General features: G+C 29.4%; 1 protein-coding gene across 1 annotated transcript in view; it reads left to right on the plus strand.

Moving 5' to 3' along the window:
* Nucleotides 1-2,422: 2,422 nt before the first annotated feature.
* Nucleotides 2,423-25,121, plus strand: part of LOC113518750 (homeotic protein Sex combs reduced) — a 51,903-nt gene continuing 29,204 nt past the window's right edge. The window contains exons 1-2 of the mRNA XM_026903720.3: nt 2,423-2,826; nt 10,648-11,562. Of these exons, the coding sequence (XP_026759521.1) occupies nt 10,800-11,562 (763 nt within the window). The 5' untranslated portion in view covers nt 2,423-2,826; nt 10,648-10,799. The remainder of the gene's footprint in view (nt 2,827-10,647; nt 11,563-25,121) is intronic.

Consider the following 25,121-nt stretch of genomic DNA (forward strand, 5'->3'; position numbering starts at 1 on the left):
AAGCTCGCTGTGCGCGCAAGACGAATGGTCACCATTATCTTTGATTTACAATGAACTTTAGATCTGCTGATAACAATTGTTTAGTTTCATTAACACTGTTTATAAAAGAGTCACTATATGTATTATTAATTTTCATTACTTCGTTAATCTCTGTGATGAGTTATATTCAAGAATTATTTTTAATATTTATTACTACAGTAATAAATAAAGTGGATGGAAACGCTGAATAAATTGTATTATATTTAAAAACACGTTACTCTATATTCGGAAGTCCTAAATAAATAATGATAATTTTCAGTTTATTTAGAGATATATATTTTGAGTTTTCTTGTTTCCATATTTTTTCTAAAATTCTATTTAGAGCAACGGAGACTACAATTATTAGGTGTCTGAGAGTATGTTTGGACGCGACTTCGTTATCTACTTCCATTAAAGTTAACAAAATAAAGTCAGTCGTTGATAATAATGTGTAATAAAATATAAACTTGTCCTTAAAATTACTTATCAATATAAGTTTTGAGTATGAGTCAGAAAATTACATTAATAATTAACACAATAAGCACGGTAAAATGTACCTATACTTTGGTTACTGTTACATATTTTATAAATTTTCTTAAAATTTATTAGGTATTATATTAAAAAAATGTTTGCTTGTAAGATTAATGTTAGATTATTTTTCGAAACATCATTTAATTTAATTTTAGAGATACCTATTTAGGTTCAGTATAATGAATGAAAATTGTATTTCTTATATTTTCTTAATTTTTTAAAATTTTAAAATACAAAATGTGAAAATTCCATTTTCTTAAACTATTATTAGAGTTTAATTTTGTTAAATTAGATAGCGAATTTATAACTAATTAATTCTGAAAGGTTTTATTTTCTAAAATTACACTAAGTTAGTTTATAAAAGAAAATAAGAAATGTCCAAATATCTTTAGAGATTTGATATTTTTACAACTTTTATTTCATTATAGTCTTCCATAGATTATCATAAAACCCATTGAGATTCCACTGTCGCTGAATTGAGGAGAATATTAACCTATAATTACCTAACCAGGTGTTTTTGCATTGTTTTCATTCTATTTCAATATTTTTTAATTAGCCAAATATATTAGTATCGTGCTTTATACCTTTAGCTGTTTCTTATGATATTTTGAATAATAAAAGAAGAGGTACTTTCTGTGTCACCATATAGCAACATTACAAATTAATCAATGAATTATTATTGTATCTTTTTTGTTAAAACAAAAAATTATTATGCATAATTATACAATCTATACATACAATATGCTTAATAAACATAATTTAAAAAGTGATCAATAATTATCAATTACTATTGAAGTTACCACAACGTAAGTTGCGTCATTATCCCGACCGTTTTACATACGTATGTACAGATAATCTACGAATATTATTCATATGTAAGGTAATTTTTACTACTCACGGAACGCCACGTCATTCTGATGCATTGCGAATGTCCGCTCCACAAGACTTGAACTAAGTGCGCCGTATCAAGAATTATAACGAGTGTATTCCTATATCTCACATTTGTACACTATACTACATTATTAAAAATAATATTGTCATTTTTAATGTTTACAATATTTTTTTTTACATTAATAAATGTATCTTGAATATAATTATTCGTAATTCAAAAACAATTCTAAACATTTCTGGTTGTTAGTTTTTGTTCGATTGTTTGTTCGATTGTTCGTTGATTTGGAAAAGATTTGTTACCTATTTTTCAACAATTTAGATGTGAGTAATGAAGTCGAACGAATTTATTTAAATTCGTTCATTTGATTGAACTGATCTGAAACAACTTTGATTATAAATTGGATGGTCTATTTCCTGGAATTATAGATATTCTAAATTTTTACATAGTTTTATTCTAATTCAAGCGTGCAATGACACAGAGTATAGCAAATAGTAGGATATATAAAAAATTAAGAATTTGTAAACTAAAATAAACCTTAAACATGTATTATGGTATTTATATGGTATTACGATCTACGATAGTGCTACGAAAGTTCTTTAGAGTAAAACTGTTAAAATAATTTCTTGCTATTACTTACTCGTATACTTATTACTTACCCAAATCTACGAATTCCAGCCGCTAATTGGACTATTACATAAAACAAAACAAAAATATTGACGGCATATTGAAAAGAAAAATGGACCAATAACAATTTCAGAACTAAGACAAAAAATCGACAACAAAATACGGCCAATCGTTTACCATCCATAATCATCAATCGGTCCATTGAAATCGGATACGTGGTGTTGCGACGGTGTACCCTAATTACGCTAATCGAATACGCCATCCGCTGGTGTTGAAGGCGACAGCGGGAGCGGGCGCGGGCGCGCACACGTGGCGAGGCGGCTCAGGTGGTGCCCGCCCCGCGCGCGCCCCGCCTGCTCCGCTCGCTTCCCATCAGCCCAACCGCTCACCTAATCGTCAGACGCGCGCTGCACTCGACGTTCGAACGCCGGGAAAACACGAGTCGTTTTCCTCCGCGACGATACACCGAAGTTTCGAATTCGGAATACGGTTGCATTCGAATTTGAAAAGTTACTTTTTTTATCATAAATGAGTAGGTAGTCTCTGATTTCTATAGACCAGAGAATAACGTTCTATAGATAAATTCTTTTAAAGTTTAGTTTCGTTAATGTTTTTTTTTTTTTGATAAATTGATATTTGTGAAAAGTGGCTGGAAAACATAAACTTGTGGGATGTTTGTGATTTGTCTCCGACTGTCTTGGTTGTGATTCATAGTAACGTTGCTGTTGACGCAGTTTGGTCATTTTAAAATAAAAACAAAAGTAAGTATGTACAGGGTGTATTTTTGTTTTGCACTCTCGATCAGTATAATAATAAACTTAAACACCACATTTTAATTATCGGAAACAATCTTTTGAAAATTATCTAGTATTTACATAGCTATTATTGAAAAGGCGCGATGTCGTAAAATCAAAGCGTGTCGCAGTAAATCTCCGGTCTACTGTGGATTCAAACTGTCCACTTGACACGGGCATTAAAAGTTATTATGAGCTTTTAGTATCAACGGCTATTAAAATTATTAAATGGCCATTACAGACTTGGGAACTATTTAAATTTACTTATAGAACTATAATGTAACACAATGAAATTAAATGTAGTCTTGTTGATTTTTTTTAATAATTATAAAGGAAATAAGTATCCAATAAGTCAATTTCATTAATAATTTATCGACTTGTAATTCATAAAAATGGAAATTTGTTATAAAGATTATAATAAATTTACTTTGGTTACCTTAATGTTTAAATTAATAACAATTATGTAACTAATTGTTATTAAATTAATAACAGTTTAGTATTATGGATAATCTTAAATAACTAGCTGTTTGGATGTCAATATTTTTTTATTTTACTTCTAGTAATTTATTGTCTAAATACGTAGGTATTTATATATTTATAATTATTTAATACATTTTATAATATTTTATTTGATTTATAACATATTTATTGTTAATAATAGAATAAAAGTATTCTAATTTTTAAATAATTATATTTAAATGCAATTGGCTTACTAAAAGTGCTATACAAATGTTTCGTAAAAAGATATAATTATACCTATAATATTAAAGGGCTTTAAATATAATAATAATATTTAATAAAAGTTGTAACCAAGAATAACAAAGTTTTAAGTATTCAATTCTTTCTGTTGCACATTCAACTGAAACATTCCGCTGAAGTGTTCTAAATCAAACAAGACAATAAAAGCTATCAAACGACCGAATTATAATTAAAACAGTCATCCAAAACATCTTCCCTCATCAAAGGATGTCTGGGAATAAACAACGTTGACTAAAATAAAATAAACTAAAAAAAAAGACTAAAAAAAAAGCAATGAAATCGCTCGGCCCATTTAATGTGTACCGGACGGGAGTGACAAAAATTGTAAGCTGAAATAAAGCGAACAGATGCGGGTGACTCGTCAGTGAATATGCTACTGAAACAATAAAAACTTCATTCGTTTATTTGAATATTGTAATTTTTAAGTTTTAATAACTTTTAATATAAATATAAATAGATACTAGAGCAGAGTCAGAGGCGCCCTTTCTATAAAACTAATATTTTAATATGATAATTTGGCGATAGTACTATTTTATAGACAGTCATAAATTAATGTTATATTAATATTGACTATTCTATTAGATATTAATATTTAAATCTATTAAAAAATTTATTAATATTTGTGTTTAGAATAAATGAAATTTAAATTTTAGACATAGACTCAGAGTCGACCCCACTGTATTAATTATGATTTAAAGTTTCACTCACAAGTTATCATATGTATGTGGTTAAAAATAATAAAAAAAGTGATAGATGAAAAAGTAAAAGGAATAACGGTAGCAATAATTAAAAGTCACAAAACAAACAGCAGTTTATGAAAAAAATAAACAGTAGATGTGCTTATTTTTTATTATGAATATTATAATTACTTCGCCTTAAAAATAATTAGGTGTTCATAATAGATAATTATAGTATTATCGTAACATGTGATAATTCCGTTTTATTATTTTATTTTTTCAAACTTTTTTTTAATACAAATAAAAACATGAAAACCAACCAACTAACCAAGAAAATAAAATATAATAAGTATTAATCAGTATTACCTTTATCCACTCCATATTATGAGTAATATTTAATAAGACTAAGTACGATATATATTTTACATAGGTATAAGATATATTTATATATACCTACCTATCAGTTGTTATATTTAAATCGGTTAAATACAGAACGCAGAGAAGAACTTATGTTTCTTTTTTCTAATACTATAATCCCTTAATAATCTCTAAGTCGGTAAACCTTGGGACTTTTTAATCAAAACTAATGTTGACTTCAATTTAGATACTTAAATAAATTAGTGGCACAAATAAACTTTAGACACTAATCTTTTTAGCAACTACCGTTTATTTATTACCTATTATAATGTGACAGTTATACGCTGTTATGGATTAACGATTTATTTATAAGATTAAATAAATATTTATTTGTTTACTTCAATTAATAAATAAATTCATGTTACCAACATGTGAGTAATTATTAATATATTAAAGGAATTATTATATACACAGTGATAAAGATGAGACGTTATTGATAGTATTGAGTAATGTTAATATATAGTTTATCCAACAATAACTATAACATGAAAATAAGTAACAATGACCTTATACAACATATTATTTAATTAACAATAACAAATTTAGTTCACTCTATATCACTCAATGAAAGTGACATGTTTTCTCTAGTTGGTGTATTATGAAGTTTACAAATAATGACTAAATATTATATTTTGTGACATTTTCTTATTCGGTAAACATATAAATTATATTACATAGATATATTTATACAATTTGTGTGCTCATAAGATTAATGATTTATTTGTGTAATTATTTTTTTTTGTTTATTTCTATCAATAAATATAACCTTTGTGTGGACATAAATGTGAAAATTAAAATAAATATTAATTCTTAGTGTTGATAGAATCTTAACTATACCTTGGTTGATCAATATTTTTCTGCATGATTTAAAGACTACTAATACTAATTTGTTACATATGATAATACTACATTTGTAATATATTAATGAGTGATGATGTTTATAATTGTTAGATATTATTAGTATATTTCAATAAACTTAAAAAAAGTTGGTTCCCGATTTGGTTATATTTTTTTATATTTATTACCTCATAACCCTACATAAATAATATACCTACCTACCTATCTACATATTTTATATTATTATATAATTAATACATTCGTAATTAATTTTGGTACATTGTAATGTCAAAAAAACATACCCGAAAAATAACACAGAAAAATGCCGAATTGGATGTACAACTACATATTAGCAAATACTTACAAGGTAAAAAATATGTCGGGTTCACTTAATTTAATTTATACAATACTTCCTCCATTGTATAAACCCAATTAAACCCAAAAATATAATAGAACAGTAATATTTTTATAAAATCGTTTTGTTAATATATATCTAAACAAATATATCCAAAAAATATATCCATTATCAAATTAAATATGCACAATGATCACTGAATTGTAGAAATTTAATTATCAATGTATCGTTTAAGTAAATCAAATTGTGAATTAATTAAGTCGGATTGCATATTGTTGTATATACACTTAGTTTGGTAATTGATTTGACTTTTTAACTTTTAGACTTATACGCCGTATGTTTTATAAGTGACGGTATATAACGCGATCATTTAGGTAAACTGTGATACGGACCATGGCCACGAGTAGACTGATGTAGCGCTTTCATGTCTCCATTTTTGAGGCAAAAGTATTTTTCTTCTACCCACTCATTGTCCCACAATAGACAATTTGTGGCACTATACTGAAGGATTCTGCAGACAATAGGTACTAACCGTGTCTTTATTCGATGCATTTACCGATTGTGCACGACGTCTACAGTGACAGCGACAGCGCTACATCAGTCTATTCATGACCACGGTCGGGGTAACCCGGTCGAAACGTCAAGATAATTCAGGTAAATTATCATAGATTTTTTTAATGGATGATAATGGAATAGTAACCCCACCTGCGCTATCGGTATACGCTGGCAGGGCACTAGTAAGGGATGATAGGTGAGGATGCAAAAGCAGATCAGTTAGCCCATCGTGTTTTTTTTAATGGGTGATAATGGAATGGTAACCCCACCCGCGCTATCGGTATACACCGGCGGGGTACCAGTGATGATAGGTGAGGATGAAGCAGGTCAGTTAGCCCATCGAGACGAATTCAACAAGAATTGTTCACGATGGTTTCCAGGGGGAACCACGTGGAGGTCGACCTAATAGGGCATATTGCTAGCAATGAGGCTGTCAAACTCCATTGCGAACAATCCCTTTCCCCCCTAGCCCATCGTGTTAAATGCACCTAGAATTCAGCAGGATGGTTTCCAGGGGGACCACGTGGAAGTCGACCTAACAGGGTATATTGCTAGCAATAGGACTGGTAGTGCGCATTACTAACAATGCCTTTCCCCCGAATTATCATAGTTTACCTAAATGGTTCCGTTAATTCACATATCTTATATACATATTTGCATGCCACATGGTACAGATTAATTGTTATAGTATAAAGCATGTATTATACTTATTTATATACAGTTTGCATATAATAATGTGGAAAGTCGTCTAAATAAACATATACCCATTTTTGTATTATCTAATGGTATAAAGACAGAAATAGGTACTAATTTGGTTACTGACTGACTTACGAGCATTAATATAGAGTGAATATAGCTGAAGTAAGCAAACGCACATAGGTGGACAATACCATTTAATTTTCCATATAATCCTGTTTCTTATGTAATGAAATATATTATGTAACTATTTAAATTAAAATTCAAGCTAACTACACTCATTTATATAACTAAAAATTTGTTATAGCAAATAACAAACATTTAAAAACAAAATTACAGAGTCGAGGTTATGGTAGATAGGTAAATTAATGATAATATTACAGTATATACCTAATTGGTTTTATTTCTACCTCTTAAAACACCGTAAATACTGAAACGACTGTTTTATGACAGAGAACTTGACATGGGATTGAAATTTGTATGAGAAATGCACAAATATAAATATAATCATTTCCAATTTGAAAATCAGCATATTTAAACTGATATCATGAAGGGAAAAGATTTGATTATTTGTTTGTAATGAATAAACTCAAAACTTAGCCAAATATAAAAATTCTTTCACCTGTAGAAGACTACATTGTTAGTGTGTAATATGGCCTGTAGTTTATTTTAAAAAAATCGTTCGAAGCCAAGGAGAGTCATTAGTATTGTAATAATAAATACATACTAATATAATTATGTCACAACAAAATTCTTCTTAATCCGTAGTTACTCGTACAACAATAAATACATAGTTCTTTTTTTAAATTTACTTTGTTCAATATTTACTTTTATCTTTTTAATCGACTCATGTAGAAGAATATATGAGTTATCTCGCGGGTTAAACAAAACCGCAGCTCTGTTTATGTGAATAGAATAGACATTCTATGTGTTACCTAATTGAGGATATCTTTATACTCATGTGATTTAATAAGAAATATTCTATACTTTATAAACTTTCATATTTGTTAGTACAAAATAGAAAAAAAGAATTACATTTCATTATATCTATTCTATATATTACGGCTCTAATGAAAGCATACAAGATTAAGTGCTACATGACAAAGGGGCTAATTAGTCCTCGGAATTGGCATGTATGTACAAGAAGAGTTATGGGTGTGGATGAAGTATGAGTAGTATGAGTATACGTAACCTTATCTCTGCCTATCCCGTAACAGACCAGGCGTAAAAATAAATAAAATTAATTAAAAATAATTTACTATCATTATAAACATCGTAGATACTTTAGGTACCTTAGGTAGGTTGTATATACCTGTTAAAAAACATTATATGTATTATTGCAAGTGGATTGTTTATTAAACAGAAAGGCGAAAAGAGATTTTGAGATCCAACCTAAACCTAGTCAGTTGAATATACTTCACAATTGATGATTTAAGAAAACTACGATTTTATATTACATATAGGTAGTGTGTATCTATGTATACTTTACCTAACAGTCCTTAACGTTTCACTGTGGAATGTTATAATGTTTGAGCATTATCATATTGGCCAGGTGGCTTTTGGAATAGGGTTTTATTTGGAGCTTTTTTTTCTACTTCACTGATATTGTGTATATTGGGCTTTGTATCTTAGTCCCCTACTAAGACATTCTGGAGAAGAAAAGAAATACATTTTTTTTATTTTTAAATTTTATGCTCATTTGCATAATTAATTAGCGAGAATTTATTTTCTTATTCCATTACAACATGGTTGATATTTCGAATTCTTTATCAAATAACTTTACAGAAATTATTATTTATTACAATATTTTATTTAAAAGTTTAAAATTACAATAAATCAATATTAAAATATTGTCTGTATAATGTTATGAATTAAGCGAACACATACCTCGACGACTTGCAGTCCAGCAGTATAACGAACATAAATCTATATGAGCATAAATGCAACATTATGCGGAGATGGACAAAAATTCGCACATTTGTCACTCTTTGCGGGAACGGAACGAATAAATCCAGTATACAATGACTGCTAATTTGCTCATAAAGACTTATGCACTGAGCGGAGTTCATAAATCCGACGAAGTCAGATTTGGCCTACCGCGTACACCCATAAAGCTCTGCGGACACTTTTATGGCTCTACCACGTGGCGGGGACGGGATTTTTTCCACACTTGACTTGACATTTGTACACCGCTTTAGAAGCTATCCGATTAATTTATTGTTTTAGAATAGACCCCCCTCCCATATGTTGGAATTGTAAAAAATCTTGCACAAAATCTGAAACTTGCCACTGAATGGAAAATATAATAATCCACTTTTTTTTTGTTGAGTCGTTCAGTAAATATTTTTTTTTCTTTAATTTTCTTGTATAACTTATATTTTTGCGAAATTATGAAGTATGTTAAATAAGTTGGTTAAGAATTACTGTATAGATTAACTGTAAAGAAATCTGTTCCAAAAATACTCTTTATATTTTTAGTTTAATTATAACTATGTATGTCATATACATTCACTATTTCACACCTCATTAATCGTGAATGTTTTGATGATATCACACCTAATATTCGTACTATAGCATCATGCTATTTCTCTTTTAAACATATTAAAAGTTTATCTAGTATTCTTTTAAATTCTAACCAATTTGAAGACAAGTTATTATTCTTTCTTAAATGAGTGGCAGCGCCTCCTCAAGTCCTCTGGTGTTGCTTATGCACATAAGCTGCTTTGGTCACTTACCATCAGATGAGCAGCATCCTCTTTTACTTTTCTTTCTCATAAAAATACAAATGAATAAACATTCATGGGTTTATAATATCAATAAGAATTCGTAGGAGTCTATACGTAGTAATACACTAATAAAATAACAATCAAAATATTACTTACATTGACAATTAAGCCACATTTTTATGTTATTTAATATATATTTAATATTATATCGTGATTGATACTATACGTAGTGGGCCTACGTTATGTTCAAAATATAGTCACAGATTTCATTTATTTATTTATAAGAATATTAGCAGCGTGTTATATAATTTTACTATATGAATTTTCGTTGACTTATATAAAAATTATGCTTGTAGAATATATGAATGTATTTTATTTTCATGATATTTATAACTTCCTCCTTTATTGCAATACCTATATTATACATAAAGATTAAACGACTGTCCCATATCCAATTTGAAAAAAAAAACTTAACGAATATGACATTTACAGAGCTATAAGTTTTAACTTACATGAGCTTTAAGTAGCGTGTCATTAATTAATAAACGAACATTGCATTGCATTAATGCTATCAAAAGTACAACGATAAAAAACTCCACATATAAAGTCACGCGTTCTTTTTTACAGTTACCTATAGGTATTACAAAAATAGTAAGCGCTATATCATCTGCTGCTTAAACGAAGCACTTTACAGCTCCATTACGACATTCATCACAAATAACGAGGTGACGCACTTGACCAACTAATGTGTCTCATTTTATCGCAGGTCCATCAATCAAGACGCACTCCACGGGACAATTGGAGCGGACCGCGGGCATCGGTAGCACTTAACATGTCCAACTACACTATTCAGTGATCATCCGAACGATGACAAGTGTCGAGTGAACTTGAGAAAAAGGACAAAGACCTCTGTTATCAATGAACGATCTAAATTATAACGCGGGGATGAGCTCCTACCAATTCGTTAACTCCCTTGCATCCTGCTATGGGAACCAGGGGCCTGGCCGCACTGGAACACCAGTGGAACAGACCGGCCACCCTGGGCTACCGACACCAGGAGCGGATTATTACAATCCAAACACAGCAGCATCTGCTTACCCTAATGCCTGTTACTCGCCGCCACAAGTTGGTCATCACTATCCTCAACATCCGTATGCAACACCTGCAACTGGCACGCATATGCAACCACAGTCTATGATTGATTATACACAGTTACATCCTCAAAGACTTGGAAGCACGGCCAGTCATATGCATCATTCGAATCCTAGTCCTGGAGCTTTATCGCCCAATTTGATGTCAACGCCACCTAGCCAAGCGGCTGGTGCTAGTTGTAAATTTGCCGATTCTACTTCCACGACAGGAGTTGCTTCTCCGCAGGATTTGTCCACCTCTTCTGGACCGGGAAGAACTTCACCAGGATTTGGGAATGTTAGTGGACAAAATTCAAGTGGAACAACTAGCACCAAATTAGGACTGACGACTCCTATCGCTTCTCCAGTAGAGCATAAAGCTAATGTAAATCAAAACATCTCAAGCCCAGCTTCGAGTACATCAAGCAATGAGAGCAATGAGGCTAATAATTCTAGTTCAAATAATACAAAGAATTCGAAGTCGACGTCAAACACGCAAGCAAATCCTCCGCAAATATATCCCTGGATGAAGCGAGTGCATCTAGGACAAAGTAAGTACTTTTTTAATCTTACATTTATTATAATTTAAAGGAAAATATTTAATAATCAGTATTATAGTCAATAGTCCCAATGATCATTTGACACACTGAATATTCTTCTACCGCTAACATTGCTCGTTTCACACTTTTTTATCTGCGGCGTGAAATTTTATAATAGTTCAATTTCCTTGTAAGTAAAAACGTCTACCGCTGCCACGCCTTGGATAAAAATCAACATTTTGATGAAACAGGAATACAACTATCCATCAATTGGATACCGAGGTGGAGACAAAACAAATTATATATCTATTTATAAAGCATTAGCATGCATTAATGTTGGATCGATATGCCTGGCTGATGGATGATGTCCATAATAAGTAATAATGGCTTTGTTGGCGGGCGCTTACATCTGAACATCCGAAGCCTTTTTTCTTCCCGTCTTCTAATGACGGGGAAAGTGCTTCGTCATAGTGACGTCTAATTTGACGGATCCAAAACTTCTGGTATTGAGCGTGATTTGAAAAATTCAAGGTTAATCTATTTTAAATTGAAATTTTGAATCTCGTAAACTATTTGCTTTAGTTAGTTAATTAGTATGAAGTAGATATATTTGTTTTTATATTTAAAAGATTCTATTTTTGTTGTATGTAAGGAATTCTACGTAGAATTTATTTGATATTGAATATATATATTGAATATAATAAAAATTTGCACTAATTATCTGAAATTTACAAATAAAAATATTTAGTTATGTTTTAAACAACAAATTGACAGTTAATAATTTATTTAATTTGACTGAGCTTATATATTTTGTTTCAAACAACAAAGAGACAATTAGTAATTAGATTAATTTTACTACATAACTCGTTTTTCTCGAAATCAGAACGGTCACTCGAATGTGAAAATTTTCCATTTACACTATGACTAACTTTATTAACATTCTAAACATCTGATACTGTTTGGGAGTAAAAAAAAAGAATATATAATGGCTGGTTAATAATAACCTTGTAAGTTGCTACGTCCCAACGGGCTGTCACTGTAGATTTCACTAGATAAAGACAGGCACAGATGTTATATTCCCGGAAATAACACTCTTTGTGTCGACTCGCATTGTTTTCACATTATGCAAACGCACAGCGACCTTGTCAGGGCTCGTATTTTAATTGGTTGACTCAGTTTTTTGTTTTGACTATTTGTAATTAACATTTGAATTTGCCAATTTTTTAGATTACATTTTTAAAAGCATTTTTAATAGTTAATTATAATATTTTAATTTTTTAGAGTAAATACAGAGATATAATAAGTTCTGATAGTAATATTGGTGATCAATCTTCGAGTGTCAAACACATACTAATGGTAGCGGGATTAAACAAAATAATTCTCAATATAATAATCAAAATAATAATCAAATAACCAGTGACATAGACTTCCGCAAGATAACACCTAGTTCAATAAAATAAATGGAGAAATTCTCTTCATTATTCTCTCAAAAAAACATAATAGACTCTTAGGTTACATATTTCATCTAATATTAGAAGCACGGGTTAGTAAGCTAGGAGTATAATATTTAGTAAAAACAAGAAAACAGAAAATTACAAGAGATAGAGCAAAATATTGTGTGTTGACATTAAGTTGTTATTAAGGATTAAGTTGTGTATAGTATACAGTATGTAAAATTCTATTATATGTAACTAAATGCTAGTTTTAATATTTTTTTTTATTCACTAATAACTCAATTATTTTATACACAGAAAAATTTTTTACTTATTCAGAATCATTATTTATATAAATTCGATTATAAAAAGAAAATTGTATTTACAAAAGTCCATGTTTCAGTTTCTAAGTTACACAATTATGCAATAACTCATACAAACTGTACACAAATGAATGTGTTGCGATTGTTTTGTTGTGAAAACCCTATCGTTTCACGTTACACGTTTGTCGGTATGACAAGACCTTATTAACATGTAAAATTCTAGTTGTAAGGGCTTCTACACAATTAATTTCCACAAACAAACAACAAAAATTAATTTTAATATATATATATAACAATCTGAAATGTAACCCTAAAATGACATATTATTAGGTGTTAATTGCCTGATAAATAACTAAGCTACTTCACAATTGGTTACTTATTTTATTTTTATTTAAACTGTTGATTTTTGTTTACTACTCACTGAGACTAGATTGCATATTATATAATTAAAAAAATTCTTGTAGAATCAAAACCGCTCAATGAGTTTCTCACCTAGTACGCTAAGATTCAAACAATTATATTAATTATATACAATAGTATTATGACTATCACTCACGCACTAGAAATTAAAATTACATCTTATATTTATATTAACAAATTTCATAAAGGATTGAATGTTAAAAATAATTTCGTTTATTTTTTAAGTAACATTTTTCTTTCTTACATATTTTAATTAAAAACGCGTAAACGGGTATGTGCAAGTAGATTATTGAAGTAGATCACCAAAGTAGAAGGTTAATTCTCAATAAAAAAAAAAAGAACCATAGTCACAAAAAAAGATACAAATAAACTGCAAATCTTTTTGGAAAATACTTAAAAGTAGACGACTTCCAGTTGTGCTGTGTACGGGTGGGCCGAATATGCAAATAGTGAAAAGCCGGTAGGTCACGACCCTTACATGTTTAAGGCTAATAACTCACAGTAGAAGCAACCGCCCCGAATGCGTGCCGTCTCACAACTTATAAGATTTCAATAATTCTGTTTAAATTCTAGTTAGCCGAAGCACTTATTCAACACGTGATATGGGTGTAGTCTATATTTAAGAGATCAGATAAAAAAAAATGTTTATATTTATTACTAAACATTTAATCAGCAATATAATCATAATGAAATAATATTACTGCTCCACTGCTGGGCATGGATTTTTACGTCCCAACGGCAAATATTAATATATTATTAACTACTGGCTTATGAATTAGGACAAAAATGACTTAGAATAAGGTATTGTTCTATATTTTCCTTTTATTGCACTAGTATTTTAAGCTTTTTTGCCCAAATTTAAATCTATGAATATTAAATACGCATACGATTGGTATTTATGTTATAAATTTTGGACAAGTTTTACGGTATTGTTCAATGCGAACAAAATAAAATAGAAACAACATCATTATTGTAAAAATTTGTTTTGCTTTTCGTTTGGTTGTAATGTCTTTTGTCTATATACTTACAATATATACATGTAAATACACGGCATTTAATTTAAATTACAATTTGATTCTTCTGAATTCAAGTTCTTACTAAATGTATCAATAATAAAAATCAGCGACCAGTTGAGAGTAGAATAGTCTAAATGTGTAACTTGATAGACACAGAAGAAATATTCTCTGTATGTTTTATTATTTCTTTCATTGTCCTTTTGTCCATTAAACTCTATTTTTTGTGTACTCGTATGTGATATTCTCATTAAAATATCAAATGGATTTTGATGATTCTTTCTTTAATTGAAATGATTTACTCATTAATTTACTCTAATTAATAGTTTAATACTTATATTATCAACACTGAAGTAGGTATTGCTTTTGAAACTATATAGTAGTTATAGTATGTTGTTCTATTGTATTCTTTACTTATTTACATTAAAGTGTTAATATTCAAGTACTAAGTAACATTAAACAAATAAGGCAAACTATACACTTACAAAGAAATTGAATATTAAAATAATGACCGCAGGAATTTTCAATTAATCGTATGATACTTTAAACATATGTGTAGATGTATTTTACTTACTCATATTAACCTAACGTGAATATTAAGAAATAAGTAATGACAGGTTTCTCCAGTAGCTGCAAGCTGACCAGACGCTATTATTATCTGAAAATTTCATATAATAGGGGTCAGCTTTATGCTCAAACAGGTTATGAAAATTTGAGTTAAAATCTTAAAAATAATTATTATGTGGTTGGTTTTGTAGGATACATCCTTAACTCACAAATTTCAGATCTGAAAATTAATTTATAATTTATTTACATATATCATAACTGTAATTGTTACAGAATTGGTATAAGTAATAATTTTACTTAACTCACGAAAGCGAACTCATTAAGATAAAAAATAATCATAAAAATTTTAACAGAAATGGAAAAGATATCTTGTAAAATAAAAATTATAGTGATAATGACAAATCTATGTCAAAATCAGCAAGCTTGAGTATCAATGAGCTATCACATAGCTTAAAAAACTAGTGATCGTTGGGAATGAACAATTGTGGAGTACTCTGTAGGACTAAATACTAATTTGGTAGAACGACGACCTAAAATAAGTTGTAAAGTATTAATGAATGCATTCTGCTCAGAATTGTTCCTTGTAAAAATTAATAGAGGCCTATTTTTAGGCATCCACGATAATTTTTTCAAATGATGAGAAATGATAAAAAAAAAATTAAAAAAAAAACTTCTTCTTTATGATTAATTTATGATATTTAGCTTGTAATGAATTTAATTCTAAGACTTTCCATTTTGACAGGCAAAATAAAAACGTTTTCTCTCATTTGAATAAAAATACTACTTTGGATACTCAAACAATAATTTAATCGATTGCTTTCAGTCCTCAAAACAAACACATCAGAAATTTCCAATACTACAAAATTCAAAACTTTTTTTATTCAAAGATATTAATTAATTCATATATGTTTTTAAATTATTTTAGTATTTTTAGAGTTATTGGTATTGAATTAACTTGAATTACTATTGTGGTAATATTTTTCTAAATAGATTATGGATTTTATGCAAATGGTATTTTTTATTTTGAAAGTTACATGCGCATTTATTTTGTGAAAAAAGAACAAAGACCGCGTGCTATCCAATTGGCGCGAATGTAAATAAGGTAGGTAGATAAGGTACGTACAGTATTGTGTGTGGGTGTACACGTTTTTCTATCATAATTTTTAGTTGTTTGATAAATATTTCTAGTTTTCCATATATAAGATGAATTAGATACCTAGCAAATGTGTTTCTGTTTGTTTCTTGACTTAGTTTCCAAATTTTTAAAAGAACTATATATATATATATATATATATATATATATATATATATATATATATATATATATATATATATCTTTTTAAAATTGGTCTATTTTATTTAAGAAAGATTTTAAAGTCACTTAAAAAGCAGTCGATTTTGCCTCGTCCCTCCAGACATGTTATCCGGCCGTCAATTACTTTATTTCCGGCCTCATCAATAATGTACTATTTTCTTCATTTAATTCAATGCAAGTTATGACATTAATATCAAATGTCTCACTGTAATGTGATAACTGTTAACTAACAAAACGAATGCAGAAATATTTTAATAATCATTCAATAATAAAAATATTATAATCTTAGAATAACGGCGTTTAGACCTAATTTTATATAATGCCATAATATGTTATGGGTATGTTATGGTCCATGTCTACCTAAATTTATAAAGTTGTATATTTTTTAAAACTGTAATACATTTATAATTTTTTCTCCTAAATAAACAAAGTTATAAAGAGAATTTAATAAATAGCGATGCAAATAAATTACATTGACTGAAGAACAAACCTTAGTACCACACTGCTTCAACCAAATACAATTAAAAATATTTAAAATACCATATCCAGGAGATATATCTTCGCTTAAACATCAGATGCAGGCCTACCTGTCCGTGGAGTTACACTAAGAGCGATTAGTAAATAAATAACAAATTAAATTCCAGTAAAGATTAGTGGCAGAGTCAGTGCTCGTAAATAAATCAAGTCGTTCGGTCGCGGCAGACTGCCGTAAATTATGAGTCAAATAATATTATGCTAAAGGCATGCTACGTAGTGTAACCGCCGTTTTAATGGGCCCACTCGCTTATGTGTATTTTATTTTTATTTTCGTAACATTTACGATTTGAAACAATCGAACTAATACAAAAGTTCGAATTTCAAATAATACGCAAAACTTAAAATAACTAGATTTAAATCTGAACTGTACAGTGCATACCGTGGCAATGCTATCGAATTCAACAATCACACGACTGACAATCATCTTAGGGCATCTATCTACTGCACAGTTATTTACAAGCGCAAATATACAAATATAAACTTAAATATTTAAATAGAATGAATGCGATGATAAAATCACGACACGAACGAGCGGCATGACTAGAATTCTAGAGCAAAACTCCGCCTGATACAAAGAGCGACTTAAAATATTGACCATATTTTAATAGGGATAAGATTTAAAATCGAACAAAAAAGCGTTAATAAGTATGAAGTTAAGCGGCTATATGTTAAATATGCATAAAGGGTTTACAAAAATAAAAGTCCACAACACGAGTGGATGGACAAAATGAGTAAATAAACTTTTGTGAAGGGATTAGTGCGGAGCGCGCGGTTGGTTGACTGCAAAGCTATGGCGGCGATGATTGTGCAGAATCATGCTAAACTGTGCTATATAATGGCTGCAGTAGTAGGTATATTGGAATACCGTTTGTCGCATACCACGTTATATCAGTTAGGTATCTTTCTACGTCGTGTTTTGATAAGCTGTGTGCCTTTAGTGGCATTTAAAGCTATGATCATTTATTACAGCCACCAGTGTTAGGTAATAAATAATTCAATATATTAATCCGTACTAGTAGTTCCTGACTACGTTTACGAAACCATTTAAAGCCACAAGGATTTTGCGATAAGCTCTAAACTCTCAAATATAATTAGTTGTTAACAGTTACAACACATTAACGTCAAACTAATCAATATAAATAAAAATATGAAATTTATCACTTAATAATATATTCGTCTCATAAATAAAACATTGTTATTGAAGTAATAAATTAAAACAGAACTCGATTCGTTTACGCATTTTAAATTATTTATTCAGATAATGTATCTTTTGTATGAAGTATGTCTCGGTAACCTAAGCTTAAAATACATAAATAAAAAGTATATCGTATACAAAAATGTACTAAGTTAAAGAAAACTTGCAAACTGAGTGCCAACTAAAAGTACAGCTCCAATAAGGGATTCCACTAAACCCCGCTCCCTTGGGACGTTCCAACCTCAATTATTGATGGCAACTTTTAGCCACTATAAAATATAGGGGAGATACCACTATTTCTCATCTGGTTTAGCTTGGAATAACTAGGTAGTTACTATATGTCACTATCACGCAATTTATTACTAGAATTTAAAATGTAAAATTATGCCGTTTTGACACGCAATTTTTGTTGACGCCTTAATACTTGCCGTTTTACAACTACTGTTAATGAAATAATTTACGTATGTAGTTTCAAGTAATGGCAGATGCTTTATAAATTTAAGGAATTGTTATCTAATTACATAATTATTTACGACAAGCAAAGCTTTAGAAATATATATATATATATATATATATATATATATATATATATATATATATATATATATATATATATATATATATATATATATATATATATATATATATATATATTTCTATTTTGCGTTTAAAAATTAAAACAGTATATCGACACATATTTTGTGTTGACTGTTTCTCTTTTGTTGAAAGAGATCAGAAAATAAATATGCGTACATCTTTAATCTCTCTTTGTCGTTTTTATTTTATTTTTTTTTCAATAGTTTATATGTATAAATATAATAATTTATTTATATATAATAATTTTATTCTTTAAACGTGCAAAATGTAAAGTGTTTTATAAACGTTTTATGCAAATTACTAAAAGTGACTACTAATTTTTATATACGAGTACGTGCTCTTGGAATTAAGGAATAACGTTTAGTTATTTACAACTCGATTATAAAAAAGATATTTTTAACCCTTCTTTGCATAATGGTGGAAATTTCCATCATAACATTGAATACCCAAAAATTAGATAAAAAAACAAGTTCACTTTAAGTTGATCGTGTCTGGATACCTTTTTAATGTCCATTGCAGAAAAAAAACATAACTTTTAAATTTATTTTTTTAACCATTTTTTTTTTATTTTGAAGATGAATTATATCACTTTGATTTATTTCACTAGATAATAAAAAAAAAATCATGCAAAAACGGGTTAATTCGACTATGTATATTTTTTTATATGTACGCAATATTTTTATAATTTCTAAAAAAAAGTTATTTCTACATCAGTAATTTTAATCATCAAATTTAATTATATATGAAAAAAAATCTCAATGTTAAAATTATGTGTTCAGTAATATTTAGTAGCTAACAACACTTAGTATTTCATGAATATAAGCAGCCTGCTTCATCGATGTATTTCATATAATCATCACATGAACATTCATCTTCATGTTGCATCGATTACGCTATTAATTACCCATAATTCTACTAGCAATTGTGGTCGACGCGTTTTTATACGTTATTATGTAAATTATCGTTTGCGTTTACTTCCCGTTATGGACTCCACTTTATTTATAAGCATGGTGATATTTTTTTCACTTTATACAGCAGGGAAACAATTTTACTAATAATTATACAGACGGTAGCTTGTAAATTGTGATTTTTACCAACAATTTTTAACCGATTTAAAAAATGAATTATTATGTAATGTTATGCGATATCTTTATTAATTCTCAAAATACTTTGAAATTTTTTTCGCTTCTCGGTAGAATTTACTTCTGTATACTAATAAGATTTTTCATGATAGGTAATTTTGGCTTAATTGAGGTAGATTTATCGTGGAATAAAATGTCAAGTGACAGTACCTACTACCAATTTATAAGCATAATAAATGTGACTATGTATTAATAAAACATAAATATGCATTATATGGGAGAAATTATAAATGATCATCAAAATATATGAATTATCAAACAAATAATGTTTTAATTCAAAAATGGAAGCAGGTATCGGAGTAGGCCTAGCTTATCTATCATAATTAGATAGGCTGTCTACTCTCTAAGAGATGAACCAAGAACCCTTGAAACTAATTTGTACATACATAATATACAAGATAGGAGTTATGAAAGTCACTAAAAAAATATGTAAAGGAATAAAGTTAAAAACCTATTCGGCTTTCTTTTTCTCCACAAAACAGATACAAAACACTTTATCACCTATATTATACCTATATTATAAAATTATAAGTTTTACAAAATTTGTGAATTTAATAAATAAAATAATGACATTTGTTAGTAACCTTTTTATTATTATTAAAAATTAATTTAAGCCGTAAGAAATTAATTAATAATAGATTAATATAAAATATTTAGAATTTTAATGAAATATTTTAAACAAAATTATGATTTTTTTTTAACAAAACTTTGTCGGCTCTGGTGTATTTGAAATATAATATAACACACAAATACAATTTCAATTAAAGCATACAACGGCCTACAAGTCTGCATTTTAATTCAAATTCAATAAGCCATGTCGCCGCAGACACTGATTAAGTTTCCTATAAGTGCAATGATGCGCAGTTCGCATATGCTCTTGTGTGTGCGGTGTGTAGTGATGCACCAAAACAACTGTTTCGCCGCTGCTCGATTCATTAAATAATTTTACATATTGCAAATTAAATTAGCAACTATTCTATTCGATCCGATTCTAATATAATCGGTTTATTAAATAACTATTACTTAAGTAATCACACTTAAAATAAACTACCAGTTGGTTGTTTCGCAAAAATTAGGATAAAAGTATGTTATGCGTTAATTTAGGATGTGGATTATTTGTGAACTAGATTTTGGTCATTCAAATATGATTATTATCTAAACATCTTTATAAAATTAGATATTTATAATTAGGTAGTTAAAATTAAACTAGAGTATTTTAGAATTCAATTACTTGAATATTCAATTTCAACACGTACAAATAAATTCAAGGTTAAAAAAAAATAGTATAATTATACTACAGCCAATAAAAATTGATGTGGCGAATGAGTCTATCACACGGTTTGTGCACATATTGTAGAACAAAAAAAACTATATGTGCAACAACCGTATAATTATTCAGTAATAGGATTAGCTCTAAGTACCCACTTCAGATTACGTATATTAAATTCATAGATAATGTAAAGTATTCGTAAAATTATCGTTTAAATCGATTCTCGCCATTGCGCTCGATTTCATACAGTCTGTATGGTTACTAAAGCTCATAACATCACTAATACACAGGACTGCGTATTCGAAATTAGCATAGGAATCCTGAGTCGTTATTCAAGCAACCGGCGCGGACGTTTGCAAGTGTAAAATACTTGTGAGCTTTAATTGTCTATTACTCTTGTTTCTTATGCATACATTTGATTTAATATTAATACAGATACCTGCAATTACGCTATTTAAAAGAGCGTTCTTTGATTTCGCCCGTCTGTCGCGGATCTAAATAATTGTCCCAATCAATATGAAAGGAAACCGCAGTTTGTATCATTAATTATTCGTGTAGTATTTAAACGGCTATCAAGTTATTTAATACTAATTACAGTAGTTTTTTTCTCTTATTTTTGTAAAAGTAAGTAGGTATGTTATGAATGCGGCAAATACAATGAATAATAGAATAGAGAGCTGTAACAAAATCAAACATTAATAATTTTGATATATTACGTCTTTTTAAACTGGTCGCAAAGAGAGACGAAACAAAAACTTGATATATTATAATTACAAGAACGATAATGTGCTTGCATGCCCGCTATGTAAGAACCTTTATTAAAAAGACTAGCTATGTAAGCCATATTCGAGCACATCGACGCCAATAACAGATAATCTAATAGCCCCCTATGCAGACAATTAATTAACAACAGTGGAATCAAAGCGATTGCCGTGACCGAAAACGGTTAAGACTCATCATCACCATCACTCGTAATGATGGTGTGTTGTTTCTCTTATAACTTTATGTTAACTTTAGTTATTTCTATTAAGTATCTTTTAAATTAGCTTTTCATTCTTCGAATCATAGATTAAATATGTAATCTATTAAATAAATAAAAATGGCTAGAACTCATCATTTTTTTTAATTTTATTAACGTTTAACAGTTGTTATTCACTATAATCACTTAAAGTCAATAAAACTTCGACCTACTATATGTCACAATAATGATAAAATAACAATAGAATACTGTTAAAGGCGCGTTAATAATACCGTAAGAACATAATCATAAAAATGGACGAAGCGAGATACGTGTAGAATGTAAGGATAAAGGCCATGACTAATATAAATAGGATATTATAACTGTGAACTGTTACCATAACCGGGTCAAAAAAATAAAAACAGCCACCGTAACATTTTAGTTTTAAAATCTCTTTAACAGTTTTTTTTTTTTGTTGGTTTGATATAACGTTATTCAATATTCTGTTATTATTTCACCATTAACAGTGTCTCAGCGTGCTTCCGTGACAAAAAACAAGCATATTCCTAAATCGAGATCCAGAACAAACAATATCGCGATTGTTAAGTGAACAAAATGAAGTGAACGTCTTCATCGCATGTCCGCGACAAAAAACACTGTATAATACACTTATTGCTGTCAAATATGATATAATGGTAACACTACAATTGTTTTCGTGACCATAAATAACTTTTTACAAAAGATTCGCGGTTTCCTTAAAAGCTAAACGGGCTGATAAACATTTTTTTTTCTTCCATCTCGAGCCGACTTTCCTGCGGCGGTACGAAGCCTATAAATATTAATACAATCAAATGTTTTGACGTGGGCCTTTTTTAAGCTTTTATCTTGTACCTTCGCTTATTTTTTGTTGGCATCGATTTCGTTTTTATTTCGTGTTAATTTGGACGGCGAATTTGGACTTTTAACAGATCGTAAAGTATGTAGGGCCATAGAATAAAGGTTGTTGGCGCCAGGTGTACTTTGAGGCAATTTTGCAGGAATGAGCTTTTTATTTGCAAGTATGGAATCATTTCTATGTTAGTACGTGTATTTAATAATTACCAATTTAGAACTGCATGTAATAAATTGACAATTACTAAATCTGTTAATAAATATTTTTTTTACTGCACTGCACGCACTGACCTAGATATGACTTCATAAGTAGCAATGGAATAACCCAATATGTTGTTCATCATCACATCAGCCATTAATTGCGCATTGTCGAACATCTCCACGATGAGGGAGAGAGGTTTGTTAGTAGTTGCCACATTTAGTAGGCAGGTTGACAACTGCATTTAGGCCCTTGATGATGTTTTAAGAGACGCTGTTGCCCATTTCTCGACCATTAACCTCCCTTAGTCGTATCTTTCGACACCCACTGGATATGAAGGAGTGGCCATTTCTATGCCAAAACCACACCGCAATATATTGTTAATATTAACTTATCTAGTCATCCTTACTAGATAATCTTATAATTTTGATCCCGTAATTTTATATTTTTTATATATAATTCTACATCTGTCTTTATTTTTATATAGTTGATATTACCTATAAATTGCTTATTTTTATAAATTTTGTCGAAATAAAACGAAAAAATGTCGTAGTTTCAAATCTGCCCATTGCGTATATTTTAAAAATAAATCGGATAACAATACAAAAAAAAAACATTACAATACATCTTATTTTTTCTCTCTGTACACTTTCACTTACATTCTCGTACGTAACATTTTACGTAATAGATACTTAATTCTTCGTTAAGAATTTATCATTCGTGATAATACAAATAAGTGTTTGTAAGTACAACGTGACTGAATTTTTGCTTATCAACTAAGTACGTAGGTACTACTGTTTTCTTTCTTCGATACTCTATAACGATACGTTTTCATAAGTAAATTTTTTGCATTTAAATTCTTGTATTATCCATGTCAAAAAAGGATATATATCTGAAGGTACGGTGTTATAATTTTTAACTGCTTAAATTAGCATAACTGTGAGCACTCACATTCATTAATTCTTAAATAAAAACATAAATCTCTACAGCGACTTGGGACTTTAGAACAAACACCCACTATTTTGAAATATACTCAAACGAATTTCATCTCTATGCCACTAGTTGTAAGACTTTTATAAGCTTACTTGATCACCAGTAAGTTCGATTTCATCAAGATCTGATCAAAGTATCTAAAATGGTCACAGTTAGTGGGTTAACCACTTTAAATTGTCATCTGTCTGATTTATTTCTGTATCTTTTGCGGCCAACACATTTTTGTGAGCTTGCTTCTTCTAATCTTTGATTTCTCTCAAATTTTTACTGTTTTCTTAGTTGAAAATACATTGATGTACCTACGTATATTTTGTGAGTGTATCAAATTTCTGATGACACAGTTTTTGCAACAGTTCAACACTGTTCCGCCAGAGGCGTATCCAGTTAAATGCTCGTAAACTATAATCATTTACGGACCCAATAAATAATTGCGTAGTCCGGGCCTGTTTTTGTCGGTCGCGATGCGCTCGCACAGGTAATATAGTCATAAATTTCCATAACCGCCACTCGATCTTATCAAACATGATTTTAATTTGATTTCGGAGCCACACGTGTTGAGGTCGTTTCGAGGCGAGTTATGATGGTAGGTATAATACCTTTCCACTTCGACTTATTTGGTAATATTCAATTATCAGTATACATTAACGCTTTAACTAAGCGTTTGACCCATATTTTTATTGAACCCGTAGATGAACGCATCTTCATTATATTTTTATAT

This window comes from Galleria mellonella, unplaced genomic scaffold (assembly GCF_026898425.1).
Source record: "Galleria mellonella isolate WM207_F2 unplaced genomic scaffold, CSIRO_AGI_GalMel_v1 utg159, whole genome shotgun sequence".
NCBI classification, from domain to species: Eukaryota; Metazoa; Arthropoda; class Insecta; order Lepidoptera; family Pyralidae; genus Galleria; species Galleria mellonella.